We start from the raw sequence: 18506 nt of genomic DNA, 5'->3' as shown, positions 1-18506 counted from the left end.
TTAATTTCTCTCAGAAATGTTTTTGCAGTTTCGGTGTAAACATCTTCACTTCTTTTGTAAATTTATTCCCCAGGATTTAGCTGCTTTTGATGTTATAGTGAATGAGTTTTCTTAATTTCATTTTCAAATTGTTTACTGCTAGCATCAAGAAACATAAACGATTTTCAAACACTGGTCTTGTAAGCTGTGACCTTACTAAACTTATTTACTAGTTCAAGTAACCTTTCTTGGATTGGTAAGGATTTTCTATACACAGGATTGTGTCATCTGTGGATAAGGACAGTTTCACTTCTTCCTTTCTAATCCAGGTGCCTTTTATTACTTTCCCTCACTGACTACATAGGCTAGAAGCTCTAGATCAATGCTGAATAGAATTGAACTGATATTCTTTTTTTCCCAGTTTTGGAGAGAAAGCATTCAGTCATTCACTCTTCCGTATAATATTACTGTGTTTTGTATGGTTTTTCACACACGCGCTTTTTATCAAGTTGAAGCAGCTCTCTTTTATACCTAATTTGCTTAAAGTTTTTCTCATGAAAGAATGTTAAATTTTGTCAAATGCTTTTTCTGCACTTACTGAGATGATCATGTGGTTTTGTTCTTCATCTATTAATATGGTGTACTGGCCAGGTGTAGTGGCTCACGCCTGTAATCCCAGCACTTTAGGAGTCCAGGCCGGCGGATCACCTGAAGTCAGGAGTTCAAGACCAGCCTGGCCAACATAGTGAAACCCCATCTCTACTAAAAATACAAAAAATTAGCTGGGTGTGATGGCGGGCGCCTGTAATCCCAGCTGCTTGGGAGGCTGAGGCAGGAGAATCGCTTGAACCTAGGAGGCGGAGGTTGTGGTGAGCCGAGATCGTGCCATTGCACTCCAGCCTGAGAGACAGTGCAAGACTCCGTCTCAAAAAATAAATAAATAATTTATGATGTTATTATTTACGATGTTATTGGCTCTGGCATTGTGGTAACACTGCCCTCACTGGATCAGCTGATAAATGTACCTTCCTCTTTTAATTTCTGGAAATGTTTGTGAAGGCTTGGTATTAGTTCTATGTTTGACAGAATTCACCAGTGAAGACAAAATAACCTGGATTTTCTTTGTGAGAAGATTTTAAATTACTAATCCAATTTCTTGCTATATGTCCATTCAAATTTTCCATTTTTCCTGCATCAATTTTTGTTAATTTGTCTGTTCCTAGGAATTTGTACTTTCACCGAAATCATCTTTTGTTGGCATAAAGTTGTTTATGGTACCTACCTCAATTGCTGTAAAATCAGCCGTCATGTCCCCTCTTTCATTCTTTTTTTTTTTTTTTTTTTTTGAGACGGAGTCTTGCTCTGTCTTCCAGGCTGGAGTGCAGTGGCACCGTCTGGGCTCACTGCAACCTCCACCTCCCAAGTTCAAGTGATTCTCCTGCCTCAGCCTCCAGAGTAGCTGGGATTACAGGTACCTGCCATCATGCCCAGCTGATTTTTATATTTTTGTAGAGATGGGGTTTCACCATGTTGGCCAGGCTGGTCTTGAACTCCTGACTTCAGGTGATCCTCCCACCTCGGCCTCCCAAAGTGATAGATTTCAGGAGTGAGACACCGTGCCTGGCCCTCTCTTTCATTCTTGATTTTAGTAACTTGTGCCTCCTCTAGTTTTCTCTTGGTTACTCTAGCTATGGGTTTGTCAATTTTGTTGATCTTTGCAATTATTCAGCTTCTGGTTTTACTGATCTTCTCTATTGTTTTTATGTTTCTATTTCCTTGGTTTCCACTCTAATCTCTACTTTTTTTTGTTTGTTTGCCATCAGTTTAGTTTGTTCTCTCTAGATTCAGAAGGTAGAAGCTTAAGTGACTGATCTGTGATCTTTCTCCTTTTCTAATACATATTTAATACATTCAAAGCTATACATTTCTCTCCTAGTACAGTTTAGTTGCATCACATCAATTTTGACATTTTTTTTTTTTTGAGACGGAGTCTCACTCTGTCGCCCAGGCTGGAGTGCAGTGGTGCAATCTTGGCTCACTGCAAGCTCTGCCTCCCGGGTTCACGCCATCATTTAAAAATATCTTCTAATTTTACCTTGTGAGCTCTTCTTTAACCTATGGGTTATTCAGAAATCTCTTACTTAATTTCTGATAGACCATACATGGAGTGAAAGAGGGAAGTCAATGGGGACGCCAAAGTTTTTAAATGGAGCAACTGGAAGGATGGCAGTGCTTTTCAGTGAGTGGGAAGGAATGCAAGCAGAGCAGATTTTAATCTCTGGAAATGTTTGTGAAGGCTTGATATTAGTTCTATGTTTGACAGAATTCACCAGTGAAGACAAAATAACCTCCTGAGGTTATTTTGGGGCAAGAACAGGGGTGCAGTTCTGGATCTGTTCAGTGAAAATGCCCATTAAAAAGCCATCGAGATGTGGGACAGGCAATTGGATATGCAAATATTGAGTCTGGGGAGCAGTCTAGGCTGGTGTCTTCAGTGTATATGTGGTATTTAATGTCACAGGACTGAATGAGATGACCAAAGGAGTGAATAGAGAAGAGAAAGTTTATCATGAGAGAAGTCAGAGAAGGGTTCATAAAGGAGACTGGTTTGATGTTAGCTATCTTAGGAAATTTAGAATTTGATCTGGCAAAGACAGAAACCAATTCAAGCACTTTTATCACCCAAAGTGTGAAATAAATGTTATTACAAGACACCTGTAACTAATGGATGTGTTAATGATACCACTAATAGATTAATTTAGAGAACAAATTCCAGAGACTTGGGTCTCAGATAGACATTTTACAATATGGATATGTGAGGCTTATTTCATACACCTTTACTAAAATTATAACATCTTTAAATTGCCCATGTTACTAAAACAAGAATTTTATACACCCCACCTACATTTTTCTTTTCTTTTCTTTTCTTTTTTTTGAGACAAGGTCTCACTATCACCCATGCTGAAGTATAGTGGCAGGATCGTAGCTCACTGTAACCTTGAACTCCACAGCTCAAGTGATCCTCCCACCTCAGCCTCCTGAGTAGCTAGGACTACAGGTATGTGCCACCATGCTCAGCTAATTTTTTCATGTTTTAAAAGACAAGGGTCTTGCTGTGTTGCCCAGGCTGGGCCAACTACCTGCTTTTATCTATACCAGGGGCGTCCAATCTTTTGACTTCCCTGAGCCACACTGGACGAAGAAGAATTGTCTTGGGCCACACATAAAATACACTAACATTAATAACTGATGAGCTTAAACACACACATACACACACACAAACACACACACACAAATCTCATAGTATTTTAAGAAAGTTTATGAATTTGTTTTGGGCCGCATTCAAAGCTATCCCAGGCTGCAGGTTGGGCAAGCGTGGTCTATACCCATATGACTCTATACCAATCTCAATCATTTAACATATATCTCTCCTGAAAATTGTGATATCAAAGTAAAGCAGCAGCCAGGTGAGGTCGCTCACACTTGCAATCCCAGCAACATAGGAAGACTCTGTCTTTATAAAAACAATTTTAAAAATTAGCCAGGCATGATAGTGCATGCCTGTGGTCCCAGCTACTTAGGAAGCTGAAGTGGGAGGACTGCTTGAGCCTGAGAGGTTGAGGCTGCAATGAGCTGTGACTGTACCACTGCACTCCAGCCTGGGCAACAGAGCAAGAACCTGTCTCAAAAAGAACCAAGAAACAAAACAAAATGTAAAGAAGTAAAATTGTTATCCTTCCAACTAGAAAGCCAAATAATGAAATAGCTTATCCCAAACCAGGTGTCTGAATCTGCTTACAAGTCTTTAAGGGTTTACAATACTCCATTCCTTCAAACTTTTTGTGTTGAAAAACCAGAAGAAAGATATAATGCAGAAGAAAAATGGGTCAAGTGAGGGAAATTGCTTTCCAACTGAGATTTGAGACTGAATAGGAAGTAGCTGAATTAAATGGAAGAAAGACAGTTATCATCCATTCATATGCTGCTATTACATGAGTTATCAAAGGCAGCTTACTTCTAGCTTACCCCGTTAACTAAAGCATTCTAGTTTCAAGGTGACACATTTTTTTCAGAACTGTCTTCTCACCTTTTATAATTTAGATAAAAACTAGAGTCCCTTTAAGTGGGCTTAATTTTTTCAGTAATGTTAATTTTCAAATAGTGCTTCAAGGAAAATTTGCTGCTATGGCAGGAAAAATAAAGGAATCCGTGAGATCTCTGCTTGTCTCCTAGGCACACTCCTGCCTAAACTGCATTCTAGATGCCAGAGTTAGAAATCAGGGAGAAAAGAACATCAGGCTTTTCAAATATAAATAACAATTCTTATAAACACATAAACGTTAGTTTTCTCTTAATAGGTCAGATGCCACAGATCAAATTTGAGGTCCCAAAGATCTCTCAGATTTTTAAAGGTAATGGAAATTGCCAGGCGTGGTGGCTCACGCCCGTAATCCCAGCACTTTGGGTGGCTGAGGCGGGTGGATCACCTGAGATCAGGAGTTCGAGACCACCCTGGCCAAGATGGTGAAACCCTGTCTCTACTAAAAATACAAAAATTAGCCGGGCATGGTGGCGGGCACCTGTAATCCCAGATACTTGGGAGGCTGAGGCAGGAGAATCACTTGAACCCAGGAGGCAGAGGTTGCAGTGAGCCGAGATTGCGCCACTGCACTCCAGCCTGGTGACAGCGAGACTCCGCCTCCAAAAAAAAAATTTATTAAAGATAATGGAAATTGTACTACCTCAGTCAGTCTGAATGAGGTAGTACAATAGAGCAGCGAGGAGCACAGCCACTGGAATTAGGTGACCTGGCTTCTTCAGAGTGCCTCAGTGTTCTCCTCTTATTAAGGAGAATAAATGAAATAACATACTAAGCGCTCTGTACTTGGCACATGATAAGCACTCAATAAACTGCTAGTATGAAGTTTGGAATCCTTTCACCAGCTGTGGACTGGTATCTCAACGCTAACAGGCTTAGCATCACAACAATACACAGAATGAAAGAACGCTGTGTTCACTTTATTGCCTCAAACCAGGTCTCTCTCTACTCCCAGCTCTGAAGTGCAGTTTCAGGAGGGCAAGTGGAAAAACAGCGGGGAAAGGTTGTGGGAAAGACAAATAAAAAGTAAGAGAAACTAAGGAGAACTTTTGTGAGTGTTCCTAAAGGCTGAATTTTGAAACTCATGTTCACTAATTTAAGATTTAGTTGGAAAATCACAAGTTAAAGAGAATAAACCATTTTCTGAAGACTTAAGATCTACCTAATCAAAATTCTGCCATCCAAGGCTAAATAGGCATGTGTATAAGCTATTTAAATAACTACACCTCAGGCCGGGCACGGTGGCTCATGCCTGTAATTCCAGCACTTTGAGAGGCCGAGGTGGGCGGATCACCTGAGGTCAGGAGATAAGAGACCATCCTGGCCAACATGGTGAAACCCTGTCTCTACTAAAAATACAAAAATTAGCCAGGTGTGGTGGCGTGCGCCTGTAGTCCCAGTTACTTGGGAGGCTGAGGCAGAAGAATCACTTGAACCCGGGAGGCGGAGGTTGCAGTCAGCTGAGATCACGCTACTGCACTCTAGTCTGGGCGACAGAACAAGACTACGTCTCAAACAACAACAACCCACTACATCTCAGCCAGGCACGGTGGCTCACACCTGTAATCCCAGCGCTTTGGGCGGCCCAGGTGGGCGAATCACGAGGTCAGGAGTTTGAGACCAGCCTGGCCAACATGGTGAAACCCCATCTCTGCTAAAAATACAAAAAATTAGCCGGGCGCGGTGGCAAGCACCTGTAATCCTGGCTACTCGGGAGGCTGAGGGAGGAGAATCGCTTGAACCTGGGAGGCAGAGGTTGCAGTGAGCTGAGACCGTGCCACTGCACTCCAGCCTCGGCAACGGAGCAAGGCTCCATCTCAAAAAAAAATAATAATAATAATAACTACATCTCAAATTTTTATAAAGTAACCTTTAAAGAAGTACTGAAATTATGAGTAAACATAAATTGATTTCAAGAAAAAGAATGCTGACAATCTCTTTTTAAAAATCCTCTTATTTCCAGAGAGTTTTCCCTAAAGGAGGGCAGGATATAAGTCTATCCAGAATAATGCTAACCAGACATTCTGGCTTGGCTAGAATAATCTCATTAGTCATAACACTCATTTTTCCAATGGGCTAGTATCTAAAGACCATCATCCAATCTGTGAAAGACAAGCCAGGAATTATTTTGTAATTGATCTATCATACCTACAATTTTAATGTCCATAAGAAACGTCACACATTGTTTTTTCATGATTTGGTCAGTGGCACTTACTGGCAGTGCCCAGAGGCCTCAGGAAAAGGAACTGGCCACTCCTTCAGGTACCCTACAGAAAACAGTAGTGCAGGGAGCCCCTATGATGACTGTTCCTCACCTGTCAGCTTCCCAACTCCCCTCAAATCTGCAGATACAGCCCCACGTACCAGGCTTACTAGTTTAAAACACAGTTGATCATTATCCTAAAAGATTAAAAACCGAAGAAAAGTGTTCAATTACCAATCTTCTCTCTCCCCCCCCATGACTTGTGGAAGCAGTATCTCTGAAGAAACAGATGACTCAAAAATTGTTATCTAATTATCTTCAAAATACTATAGACGATGTAGGGATTACAAAGATGAACATGTTATTACCCCTGCTAATAAGTAACTCAAATCTAAAGAAATTATCATAATAATGAATTTTTTTGCAAAGCATTAATCTGCAAGGAACTGTGCTGAAATTTAAAGTCTAAAGTTGACAGAAAAGAATAAATAACAATGCTCAATTAAATGCAATACTACATATACACAAAAGCCCAACAGTGGCTAAGATCCTCATTCACCACCTGACTGGTAAAATAAAAAATATTTTTATCTGTTTTAAAGTTTCGCCACTCGACAGGAGTAAAAAAGAATCTATTATTCCTTAAGTTTAAGGAATCTCTTAAGTTTACCTAAAATTTAAAAATTCTAGCAACTTCAACACAATTACTAATGCTGCTATTCTATTTATGTAATAATTTGATCTTATGTTTCCTTGAAACATTAAAGATTTTTGTTTTTTCTTCTTTCCTGTCAACATTCCATATGCATAAAATTTACTATATACCTAGGACTGTTACATAAGATCTAGGTCAAGAATTCTTTTATGGGTATGGCACTAAGAAAATCTGATTTCATTGAGAGTATTCACCATAATTAACAGCAGAACCCTATTATTACATGGCTCATTACATACTTGGATTTATGCTGTGAGTCAAATCTCTACTGCAGAACACATTTCTCATACAATAAACTTGCCTAAAACTACTACCTTGTGTGTCATCTTTCCCCATCAGCATCTAAAAAGAATGTACTATGTGTATTTAACCAAATATCTTAATATTAGCCTCTTTATTAATTTAAAGCCTCTGTGGCACATTCTAGGAAGAGCAGTAAGTACCATATGCCTCTTAGAACTCATTCTTTCCAACAACCCACGTCAATCATTTCGTATTATTTTATCCTGCTGATTCTTTGTAACACCTTTTCAGTTTGACCCTACCAGTATGTAGGCATCACCTTGCACAGACAGCTACAACAGCCAGTTTTAACACCATATCTCTGCTCAAGGAAGATTCTAATCCAACACCTGATTCATGTCATGCCCACCAACAGCCACCAACGGTTCCTAAGAAGCTAACAACTAGAGGTTCTACCTGATAGAGCCCCTTCTAAACCTTACTGCCAACACAGAACCTCCATTTACAGCTAGGCCTCTGCACTCATCTAGTCAATAACTATATCCCGTCCCTATTATGTCTCAGCCATTATGTTACGTGCTTTACAAAATATTCCCAGACATGGCTTGCCCATTCCTCTCCTTGTAGAATATCCCTTTCATCCAACCAAGCTCTGCCAGCCTTTCAGAACTCATTTCAAGTGAAGTCTTGTCTAACCACTCCAGCCCACAGGCCCTCTCTGGGGATGACCAGGCACTCTTTCTTTCCGAATTTGTTAAAGTCAGTCCCACTGAACTAAAAAGTGGTATGAAGGGAAAACAATGTTCAATGGCCACATAAGTTTGGGAAATACTAGGCCAATAAAGGTAAACATATTTCTTTCACTGCTGGACTTCTCAGAGCATCCAAAATTTTGGCATGCATCCTTAAGAGAGGAGATACAGTATGCAGCTATATAATGATACATTACTTTAGGTTTTTGTCAACTTTTTAAATATGTGTACGTGGCTTTCTTCACATGTATTGCTTTCTCTCTTTTTTTAACAACTTGTTTGGTGCCCATTTCTCTCACTATACTAGTAAGACAGCTCCAGGAGGGCAGGAAGAAGTTGATGTCCTTCCCCTATGGCCGCTGCACAGAGAAGGCATAAAGGTTTTGTGGAAGGAATGATGTAACCAGGCTCAGGCTTCACAAGGCAGCACAGCGGAATGATAAAGAGCTCAGGCTCTGGCTTCCAAGGACCTAGACACATTTATTAAGGCTCTGATTTGGGGCAAATTATTCAACTTCCATCCGCTTCAGCTTCCACGTATAAAGTGAATATAATCACAGTTCCTAACTTATAAGCTGCTGAAGAGGAATGAATGAGATCATACACACAAAGTGCTCAGAAGGCAGTCAGTTAACATTGGCAGCTGGACAGTAGGACACAGAGCAGAGGAAGAGACTAATTAAGAAGCTATTAAAATAATCCAAGCTTTTTCTGTATGTGAGGGCTTTGAGGTGTACTGAGTTTAAATTCTGGCTTCATCTCCTATAAGCTATAGGATCTTGTGGAAATTACTCCCTTTGCTCATCTGTAAAATGGGAATGTTAAAAGCAACCCCTTCACAGGAGTATTGTGAAGATTAAATAAGATAAACTCACATCCTTGGCACATAATCACATTGTAAATGCTCAGATTAGTTTTAAATGGAGATCTGGTTACCTAAGGATGCTTCCTAACCTCATCCGCTCCTACTTCACAATTCCCAATTGTCCTCAGTGACTCAAATGTACTTGTTCCCACAAATCCATCACCTTCTTCCCTTACTGTGCCTCCCTACCAAAAAAGACCTTAAGACATCAGCCATAGCCTCCTGAAGAACAAAGCCTGTTAAATGCCCTCCCTACACTCTGGGCCCCTCACTCTGCACTTCATATTTCACATGGAGTATGAGAAAAAATACTTGTGCATCTCCCTCCTCCCCCCACTGTAATTTCTGAACAACCGTTGTCCACATCATCTCAACAACAGTTGGAAAGGTGACACCTGTGCCTGCGTTGCCATTTCCCAGTTTCAGATCTTAGTTTAATTCCCAGTTGCTATTTTAACTTAGATTTTCCCTGCTTCCTAAAAGAGTAATTAAAAAGAAATGATCTTTGGGAATAAAAAAGTAAACAATATCTTTGCCAGGCTCAAACCAAGCACTTGATTTAAGCCGTGAGAGATCTTATTCTTAATAAGCTAGAAGGCACACATAAAATGAATCAAACAAAGCACATATTCTCAATAACCACCTGGGTACCAACTTGCATCTGGTATTAGCCACGTCAAAAGACAGTCTGCACATTAGTAAAGGACTCAACCACAGACAAGAGTTTTCCAACTGCTGAGAATAATTTGACTTGACATTGTGATACTATAGGTTTGCAGTTCAATCCTTCAGAGAAGGATGTTATAAAGATACAACAGAGTATTAATTTCTAAAATGGTCTGAAGAAGAAAAAAAAAGAGGGTCTTCAGAGTAAACCATTTGGATTTATACAAATAGATGCCAGTCACACTCTTCTTCATTTTTGTGCAAAAAAATTAAAAATTTGTTATGCCAAAAAGGTTCATGAGAAAGTGGAAACTGGGCCACGTTAGACCAATCCATCCCACAAAATATCTGGAAGATTCCAGATGACTCTTTGGGCCATGTGCACTGTGTGTGGCCCAGTGATCATATGGGTCTTAGGGCAGTGGTTCTCCAACAGAAAAGAAGTATTGCAACAAAGAGGCAAATAAAGAGGAAGATGGTGGGACAGACAACTCTCATTTCCTAGACACCCCTTATTTCCTAGAGCAAACATTTAAATCCACTGGCTTACAAGAGGCATATACTTAAGAAGCTATATTATTGCTCATCCTTAATCACTACTATATTTTAGAAAACCAAAGTTCCAATGCATAGCTGGAACTCAGAGAGACACAGAGAATATTAAGAGTTCAAAGTAACAGTGAGCGTTGCTTTCCCAAGACCATTCCTTCTGTTGTGGTTTGCAGCCACAGAGGGCTCAGGAGAGTGCGAACAACTATCTGTGCTACAGCAGTGAGATGTTTTATGGCTGGATGCCCAGATTGTCTAGCTCTGCACACAGCTCTATAGTCTTTTGAGGGCTACAGAGGAGGAATGCATTCTTAACAAACAGCTTTCCATTCCTGCAATAGCTTCTTCATTCTCTGAAAACATCTAAGGCTAAGAAAAGAATTCATTTTTAGTAAAACTCCAAAAATGGAACAAACGATATGGATTTTCAGCATGTTTTAAACATGTAAAACCTTGTTATATATATCCCAGGTGGAGATTTTTAAAAATTACATAATTTACTTTTCATTAAATAAATTAACATTTCAAATGCACGATCTGTACAATAGGAAACTGTACCATTATTTTAATCGGATTATTCAAACAAGTTCACTGGCTAAGATTATACATTTCTCAGTTTCAATTTCAGATATACGCTTTCTGCACAAGGTTACATAGTTATTTCTGACAAGTAACCTTTATATTTTTAAGTAATTACATTCCTAAAAAGTTATGTATAAGCTGAAAATTTATAAATGGACTCCATTGCATTAAAGTCTATTTAAAGAAAGCTTATTGTATATCATTTTGTAAAGAATGCTCTCCTCGTGACCACACAATTTTTTAAAAACTCATTTGTATAAATTTGGATAGCCGCAGACTGAGTAAAAGCAAGAAAACCTGTACAATCTACCCCCCACAAAATAGGAGCCACTTCTCACCTGACATTTTGCTGTCCCTACTCAAATCTATGAAATCTTCAAACAAAATATTAAGATGTTAAGTATCTAAAGTAACTAAAATCCAGTCACCTTCACTGTGACCAGTTGTCATGCAAGAGAGACCAACGACTGTGTCACCAACACTTCAAAATATTTCCTTACTTCTCACCTAAAATATTTGAAGACCCTCTGAGATACAGCTGGAGAAAAGGTAAAAACCCATTTGTCTTAAAATTTTGAGAAAGAAGCCAAAACAATTTCAACGAAAGATAACAAAAACAAAACAAATATAAAGTTACCTGGTTCTTCCCGGCTTATATAGACCCTTTCACGCTCAGTCTCTTCAGGACTCCGCCTCCTGCTCCCTCAACCTATCCTTCTCCCAGCTCCAAGGACGTTTATAAATCTGTCCCTGTCTCCTTCTCTCCATTTCTTGTGCCTTCTCCACCAGCTTCAGTTGCTCTTGGTAATCTTTGCTTGCTCTATCCCCAAATCTTAATTGTCCCATATGTTTTACTTTGGTATATGGGACAGCCTAGAGTTCATAGCCAAACGATTTTCTTTCTTATAAAATCTCAAGTATCACCTTTGCACAATAAACCCTGACTGAAAGATAAACAGTCATCCAAAGCATAAGCATGCAATTGAATGCTCCAATTCCTACTGGAGAAGGCCAAAAAGACCCCCAAATAGTCTTTTAAATGTTTTTCAATCTTAAAAGGTTGTTGGTGAACTTCTACGATGCCAAAGATATTCTATATACTCAAATCAAACAATAAACTAACTTTCATCAGTAGTCTTTTTTAAAAAATGTCAAGTTAGCATCACTTTCCTGGGTCAAGCAAGACTAAATTACAATCAAGACCTCATCCCCTTCACTTGGGGTTGGAGAGGTAATGTAAATACCTCATTCCCAGACAGTACTGCAGGAACTGTGTCTTCCATTTCTTTCCAAACTGAAAGCTCCTTTCACCAAGGAGAAAGGCTGTCCTACTCCAGCCCTGACCCTCCTCTGACTTGGTTTTGGAAGTAAGCCAGATGACAGCATTTGGAAAAGCACAAATGTATCTCAGGAAAGCCAGCTGTTTTAACAAAAAGGTGGCAGTGGCGGTAGCGGTGATGAAAAATACTGTATTTAGTTTCATATATCCTCTGTATGACTTAGTTATTTTTTAACCACTGAATGTCAAATGAAACAGTTCATTCCACTCCACCTTCACAATCAGCATTCTAAAGGCAACTATTTACTCCAAAGTTCCTAAGCCAACTAAATATAAATGTAAACCTGTTACGAAATAATATGTTAGTGTTAAGACATATGCTACTTGAAACCCACCCCCGCCCCCCGCAATAAACACGAAATAAGGACGAAAATCTAAAATCAACACTTACATATACTCCAGGTTACTACCAGAATGTTTAAATGGTAGAATCCAAAATGAAATTGTTAAGATTAAACCTTATGACAGTCTCAGTATCAACTGTATTTAATTTCGTACCTTAAAAGTAAAACCAGCCGAGCGCGGTGGCTCACGCCTGTAATCCCAGCACTTTGGGAGGCCGAGACAGGCAGATCACCTGAGGTCAGGAGTTCGAGACCAGCCTGGCCAACATGGCATAACCCCGTCTCTACTAAAAATACAAAAATTAGCCGGGCGTGGCGGCGGGCGCCTGTAATCCTTGCTACTCGGGAGGCTGAGGCAGGAGAATCGCTTGAACCCGGGAGGCAGAGGTTGCAGTGAGCCGAGATCGTATTGCACTCCAGCCTGGGCAACAAGAACGAAACTGTCTCAAAAAAAAGTAAAACCTAGGTAAGGTCAGCAGGTCTTTGTTTTAGACAAGAAGCACAGAAGAGTTACAAACAAGCTTTTAAAATCAGATCCTTATAATAAAAACGAATGTGTGTGTGTGTTTACTGTTACCATTTTCTGAGCTATCAATTTCTCACGGCCTGACTATGCCTATCGTTAGGTCATGAGAAATCTGTACGAAAAACAGCTTCCAAGAATGTCTATTCTTATGAAAATAAATATTAAAAACTTTCTGTAGAAAAAAACCTTTCAGTATAGGTAAATAAAGTTACAACTGTTCACATCATTACTTTGTTCTATTAATACACACAAATTAATTCCGACAATATAACTGAACTAGTCATTTTAAAAACCCTGTTTTGCATTATTTTCCCCAACAAAGCATCCTAGGGGTGCTACAGTGAAAAATGTTCAAAGACCATTGCCACCTCTGTTGTTCTGGAACAATGTAAATTTCTTCAAGGTGCCCTCTACTAACCAAGTTCATCTGGCCTGGGGCTAAGTTTTATCATTTATTCTTTCACACAGTACTGAAGGAAATCTGGAATCTATGAATATGATTGCCAACACCCCCTACACATTTCAAACCAGCTACCACTGTCCTCTGAAATCACTCAAGCCAGGTTTCCAGGGTCTCAACTCATTCGCATAGTTATTCAATTCTAACTGTAGGAAATCACTTGCATAAAGTAAGCCTTACGCAGGCTCAAATTACATTTGAGGGACGTACGAGGCTCTCACAGCGATCACCATAAATTGGCTACCCTGTACTGGCCGAAGTACGTCAACGTGAACACCAGACACTCGAGAAAAACCGGACCTCGGCTACACAATGGATTAACCCAGTCAGAAGGCTCCAACTTGCGACTCCTTAAAGACGCTGAAGTTGGACATCTACAGAGCACCATTTTGAGTTTAGAATCCGCAGTTCACGACTAGAAATAACCGGACGGACCACTCAAATGGAGGTTTCATTTGGCGGAGGCAAAGGTTTGAGACAACTCCACTAATTACGTGCAGAATCACCAATACCGTCAAATGCCTTCGAATGCAATAGGTGCAGCCACGATCTAGCGGCTCTCCTCCCCTACCTCCCAGCACACATGCAAGCAGCAAGCCTTCATTTTTGCTAAGATCCCCAAAGCTCCGTGTAACATGCATGCCAGTTATTTCTTCCTCAGTTTAACAGGCAGGGAACCCCCACATCCACATCTGCACATTTTCATAGCTACGAATCAATTAATTAAATCTCGTCCTCAAGGTAAAGGTGCAAAGGAGGCACCGCTTAAAGCAGAGGTGGCAACGACGCGCTCGGGTTACGTTATCTGATAACACGACAGATGTTGTACGGCTCGTTTTCCTCATACGCATTACTCCGCAGTCCGCAGCACCGTTAGAAAATCCACCTGATTTCAGACCCGCAGAGCGCCCAGGGGTCCTTCTCCGCCCACCCGCAGCACGCCCCGGGTTTTTCTCTTCCCCCAAACAACCGCACCGGGCTCCTACCCCAAAACACGGCGGGTTCGCGCCTGCCATCACCAACGCAAAATCTGCGGGGGGCTGCCCGGAGAGGACCGAATTTCACCGCTGCATGAGTTTTAAAAGGGAGGGGGCACATCCCTCTTCAGACCTCCATTCCACTCCCGTTTGATTGTGATGCACACGGGGCGTCTGCACAGCCCTGTCTCACACTCGCACACACGCGCCCCGGCCCCGGCCGCTTCCCGCCGCTCCCCTCAAACCCGGCCGGCCCGGGGCCAGCGCCCGCCCCGGCTCGGCTCGCCCGAACAAAGGGCCCGCGAACCTCCCGGCAAAGTTGCGGCGGCGGCGAGGAGCGGGCGGACGGCCGCGCTCACCTGGGCTCCGTCCCCGGCGGCGGCTGCGGCTCCGCGGGGCTCCGGTGGCGCGGGCCTGGCGGCGACGGCGACACGAACAACCGCCCAGGGGCCTCGGGAGTGCGCGGGCGGCGGGGGCCCGCTCAGCGCCGGCGCCGCGGACTCAGGTCCCGGCGCGGGCGGCGGCGCGTCCCGGCCGGGCGGGTGGGCGGTGGCCCGCCAGGTACAGGTCCGGCCGGCCAACCGGAGTCCTCTCCCACCCCGGCGGGACCGGCTCGGCCGGCCCGGTCCAAGGCGGCGGGCGGTGGTGGCAGACGGGTGGCCGGGGCCTCGCCCTCCCGCGACTGCGACGGTGACGGTGGCGGGAGCGCGGCGGGCGCTGGGACTGCCCTGTCGGGGCGGCCCGGGCGGCGCTCAAGGCTGCGCGGCGGCGGGGCCGGCGGCGGCGGCTGCGGCTCCCGGGGCCGTCGCGCTGAGGTGCGGAGCTGCCACCGCGGCCATCTTGTTGCTCTAACTGACAAGAACCCCCCTCCCCCCGCTTCAGCCAGACGGGGCGCTCGCGCCCCCTTCCCCGCCCCGCGTTGGCCTCCAACAGGAAGTCGTCCCGGCCCCTGGCACGTGACTCCCACCGTATCTGCATACCGGAGGGCGAACTGGCCAATCGGCACTCTGCACCTGAGCTCCTCCCCCGCGCGACCCTCCCCGGCCCATTGGCTCCTCGGCCAGGCCACGCCTCCTCCTTTCCCCTTAATACCCGCCCGCGCTGTGGTTCCCTACACCGCGCGGGGAGCGCGCCGGGGTGCGGGTGGTGCACGCGGTGCGCGCTCCGACTGGGCAGGACGCGCGCCGGTCCTGGGAGCTTGCGCTGCTTGAGGGGGTTACGTGGAGTCTTGCGTGGTGCCCTTTACCGCCGCCGCCGCCGCCTGCCCTCCGGTCCCTGGGTGCTGTGGCTCCGCGTTAGGGTGCTGGCGGGAGAGGTGCCGACCCGGGTCTGCGCGTCCGATGGGTTCTCCGGGCCAGCGCCCCACGGCGCCCGGGCTTTATGCTGTAATTGCGTCCGGCGGCGCCCGGCGCCCGCACCGGCGCGCGTCCCGCCCGTGCCTTGCACACGCCCTGCACCGCCCCACCTTGCACACACACGCACACGAGTCCTTGGGGCCCTGGAGCATCGTGCTCGCCCGGCGCCTCCCGGCCCACCCTTGCGCGCAGTCGCTCCCCAGGGAGCGCCCAGCTGCGAGCAAAACAAGCCTCGCTGCGAAACAGTCCCCCGGGGAGACAGCCCTTTCCCCGGAGCGCAGACACCACACCTCCACCGCGCAAGCCTTCGGTCCAGGCCGAACCCGGGCGCTCCGGCTACTACGCACCCCACGATTCCTCCCCGGTGCTCCGTACGCCGCCGTAATCCTCCATTCCACGGCTCCTCGATATCCATTATTCATTAGTGGTAGGTAAGGTCAGGCGCAATGTGCAATTGGAAAAGTCCCTTTTTAACTTTCGGTTCAAGCCAGGGGAAGATTTTGAAACCAAGAATTTTCTTCCATTTTCATGCAAGGTCGCAGAAGCAGGCTAGCTTTTCCCCCATCGTTCAGTGGAGGATCAGCAGTGCTACTTGGAAGTTGGTATTGGAAGAGGCCATTCCCTGTCTACGTGTCCCCGTCTTGAAGAGGAGATAATAACACACTAGTACTTTCGCAATGCAATTTTGTTACCGCAAGTGTCATGCTTTGAAACGTCTGTGGATGAAAGAGGCAAATTCCCCGCTCTCGTTTCCCTTCAGGGTCCCATGAGCTCCTTTCTTCTTACTGCCATATTTTAAGCCCTCCGGTAGTCAGATTCACAACCACCCTCTAAAGGGTCGTCAAATGTCTGTTGTATTGTGTTGTGTATTTCACCTCCCGAGAACCCACATCCCTTAGAAGGATCTGAAGGCAGAGGGAGCTGACAAGGCTTCTGCCTTGTCTATTCATTTTATTTACATTCATTTAATTCTCGACTGCAGAGAACCTACATCTTTTGTATTTCTCAAAGGTAGAGGTATTATCACATGCTCCAGAAGGGAGTGCAAAACGACATCTTCAAAATAGGCAGCGCTCACGAAGTAGACTGCTGCTACATAAGTGAGGAATCCAGCTATCTGGGTGGATCAGGGTGGACCAATCATTGTGATAAGCAGGGCTTCACTTTTTGGAAAATTGAACCAAAATACATTTTTTATCATTGTCTTTGACGTTGGATTTGTGGCTCTCACCTCTGAGTTCTTCTCTGGTTCCCTTTCTTATCCCCCTCCCTCAGTTTAATCAGGCAAAAATCGTCCTCTTCTCCAATGATATTAGATTCTGAGCACCGAGAAAAGGCAGAACTATAGAGACTATATGTTCTGAACCTCAAACTGGACTCATAGTTTGGCATGTGGACCTGTGACAGTAGAGATAATGTTTGAAACTAAAGGTGACCCAGAAACATTGAGGCATATGGTGGCCATGAATGTTAAGACTGCAGAGCAGTGTCGCTTATTAGTGATTGTTTGAACTGATAAAGTATGAGTAGGAACCCCAGGCACAACTGTAAAAATGGGTACGTTCATGTTTGGGGTTGGTCATCCTCTTACCAGCCCTGCCGCCACCACCTTATAACTAAGGTATAAGTTGATCATCTATAGGGCTGGGCATGGTGGCTCACGCCTGTAATCCCAGCACTTTGGGAGGCCAAGGCAGACGGATCAGGAGGTCAGGAGATGGAGACCATGCTGGCTAACATGGTGACGTCTCTACTAAAAATACAAAAAATTAGCCAGAAATGGTGGCAGGCGCCTGTAGTCCCAGCTACCTGGGAGGTTGAGGCAGAAGAATCGCTTGAACCTGGGAGGCGGAGGTTGCAGTGAGCAGAGAAGGCGCCACTGCACTCCAGTCTGGATGACAGCGCTAGATTCTGTCTCAAAAAAAAAAAAAAAAAAAAAGGGCAAAACCAACAAGATCACGTTTAAGAGGACTAAATGTTAAATGTATCTCTTAAATTAAAATGTCAACTAGTTGAGGACAAATGAAGAAGACTTAGCTGGATACAGGGTAATGTAAAAAATTCTAGTTATAGATGACCACATGCTCAACAAGGCTAAATGTGTGAACTGGTTTAAGACAACAACAACAACACTACATTAAAATAGTGTCCAGTTTAAGAGATTGCACTCTGAGCTGGTCAGATCCCAAATGGAGTGTTTTGGCCAGTTCTGGGCACTAGGGTGCAAGAAAGAAATCGACAAAGTTAGAGACTGACTCAGAATACAGCCAGTCGTTGATGGAAATCCTCCAGTCTGACCAACAGCTGAAGAAGCAGAAGAGATTGGTGCAGGGAAGAAGAGACAAGCACAGCAGGATGGCCGTCTTCAGATATTTTTTAAACTCCCGTGTGCAAATAGCCACAGATATATTCTTTGAGATCCTAAGAGGCCAACCTGACATCAGCGGGTGGTAGATATTAGGCAAATTTTGGTTCTGTTCAAATATACACTGCACCCTACAAAATGGAGTTTCTATCAAATGGAGTTATTAATAGAAACTCCATTTTGTAGGGTTCAGTGTATACTGCTCAGGTGATGTGTGCGCCAAAATCTCACAAATCACCACTAAAGAACTTACTCATGTAACCAAATACCACCTATACCCCAACAAGCTATGGGAAGAAAAAGAAACTCCATTTTGAAAGGTAGCAAGATCCACATCTATGCAGGGGTTTAAGTGGAAAGACAGGATGATCATGTCCCTATCTCCATGGCTATTGCAAAACAGATCACTGTGTTGACTAGCTCAGGGTTTCCCAAAGTATATTCCCTAGACCAGCGGCATTGGCTTTACCTAGGAGCTTGTTAGAAG

The 18506-nt window shown here is 43.9% G+C and overlaps 1 protein-coding gene across 4 annotated transcripts in view; it reads right to left on the bottom strand.

Annotated features, from left to right (window-relative positions):
* TNRC6C (trinucleotide repeat containing adaptor 6C) overlaps nt 1-14815 on the bottom strand; it is a 145037-nt gene extending 130222 nt beyond the window's left edge. For 2 of the 4 annotated variants that reach the window (XM_032178200.2, XM_058428987.1), the window contains exon 1: nt 14659-14815. Coding sequence is in view for 1 of the 4 variants with exons in the window: in XM_058428983.1 (XP_058284966.1) it covers nt 14309-14338 (30 nt within the window). In the remaining 3 variants the exon portion in view is untranslated. Of the gene's footprint in view, nt 1-14308; nt 14488-14658 lie in introns of those variants that run through there. The other 2 variants (XM_058428985.1, XM_058428983.1) reach the window with 1 other exon arrangement.
* Nucleotides 14816-18506: the final 3691 nt, after the last annotated feature.

This window comes from Hylobates moloch, unplaced genomic scaffold, assembly GCF_009828535.3.
Source record: "Hylobates moloch isolate HMO894 unplaced genomic scaffold, HMol_V3 SCAFFOLD_15, whole genome shotgun sequence".
NCBI lineage: Eukaryota > Metazoa > Chordata > Mammalia > Primates > Hylobatidae > Hylobates > Hylobates moloch.
Note: the sequence above shows the minus strand (reverse complement) of the source record. Positions and strands in the feature narration are given on the sequence as shown.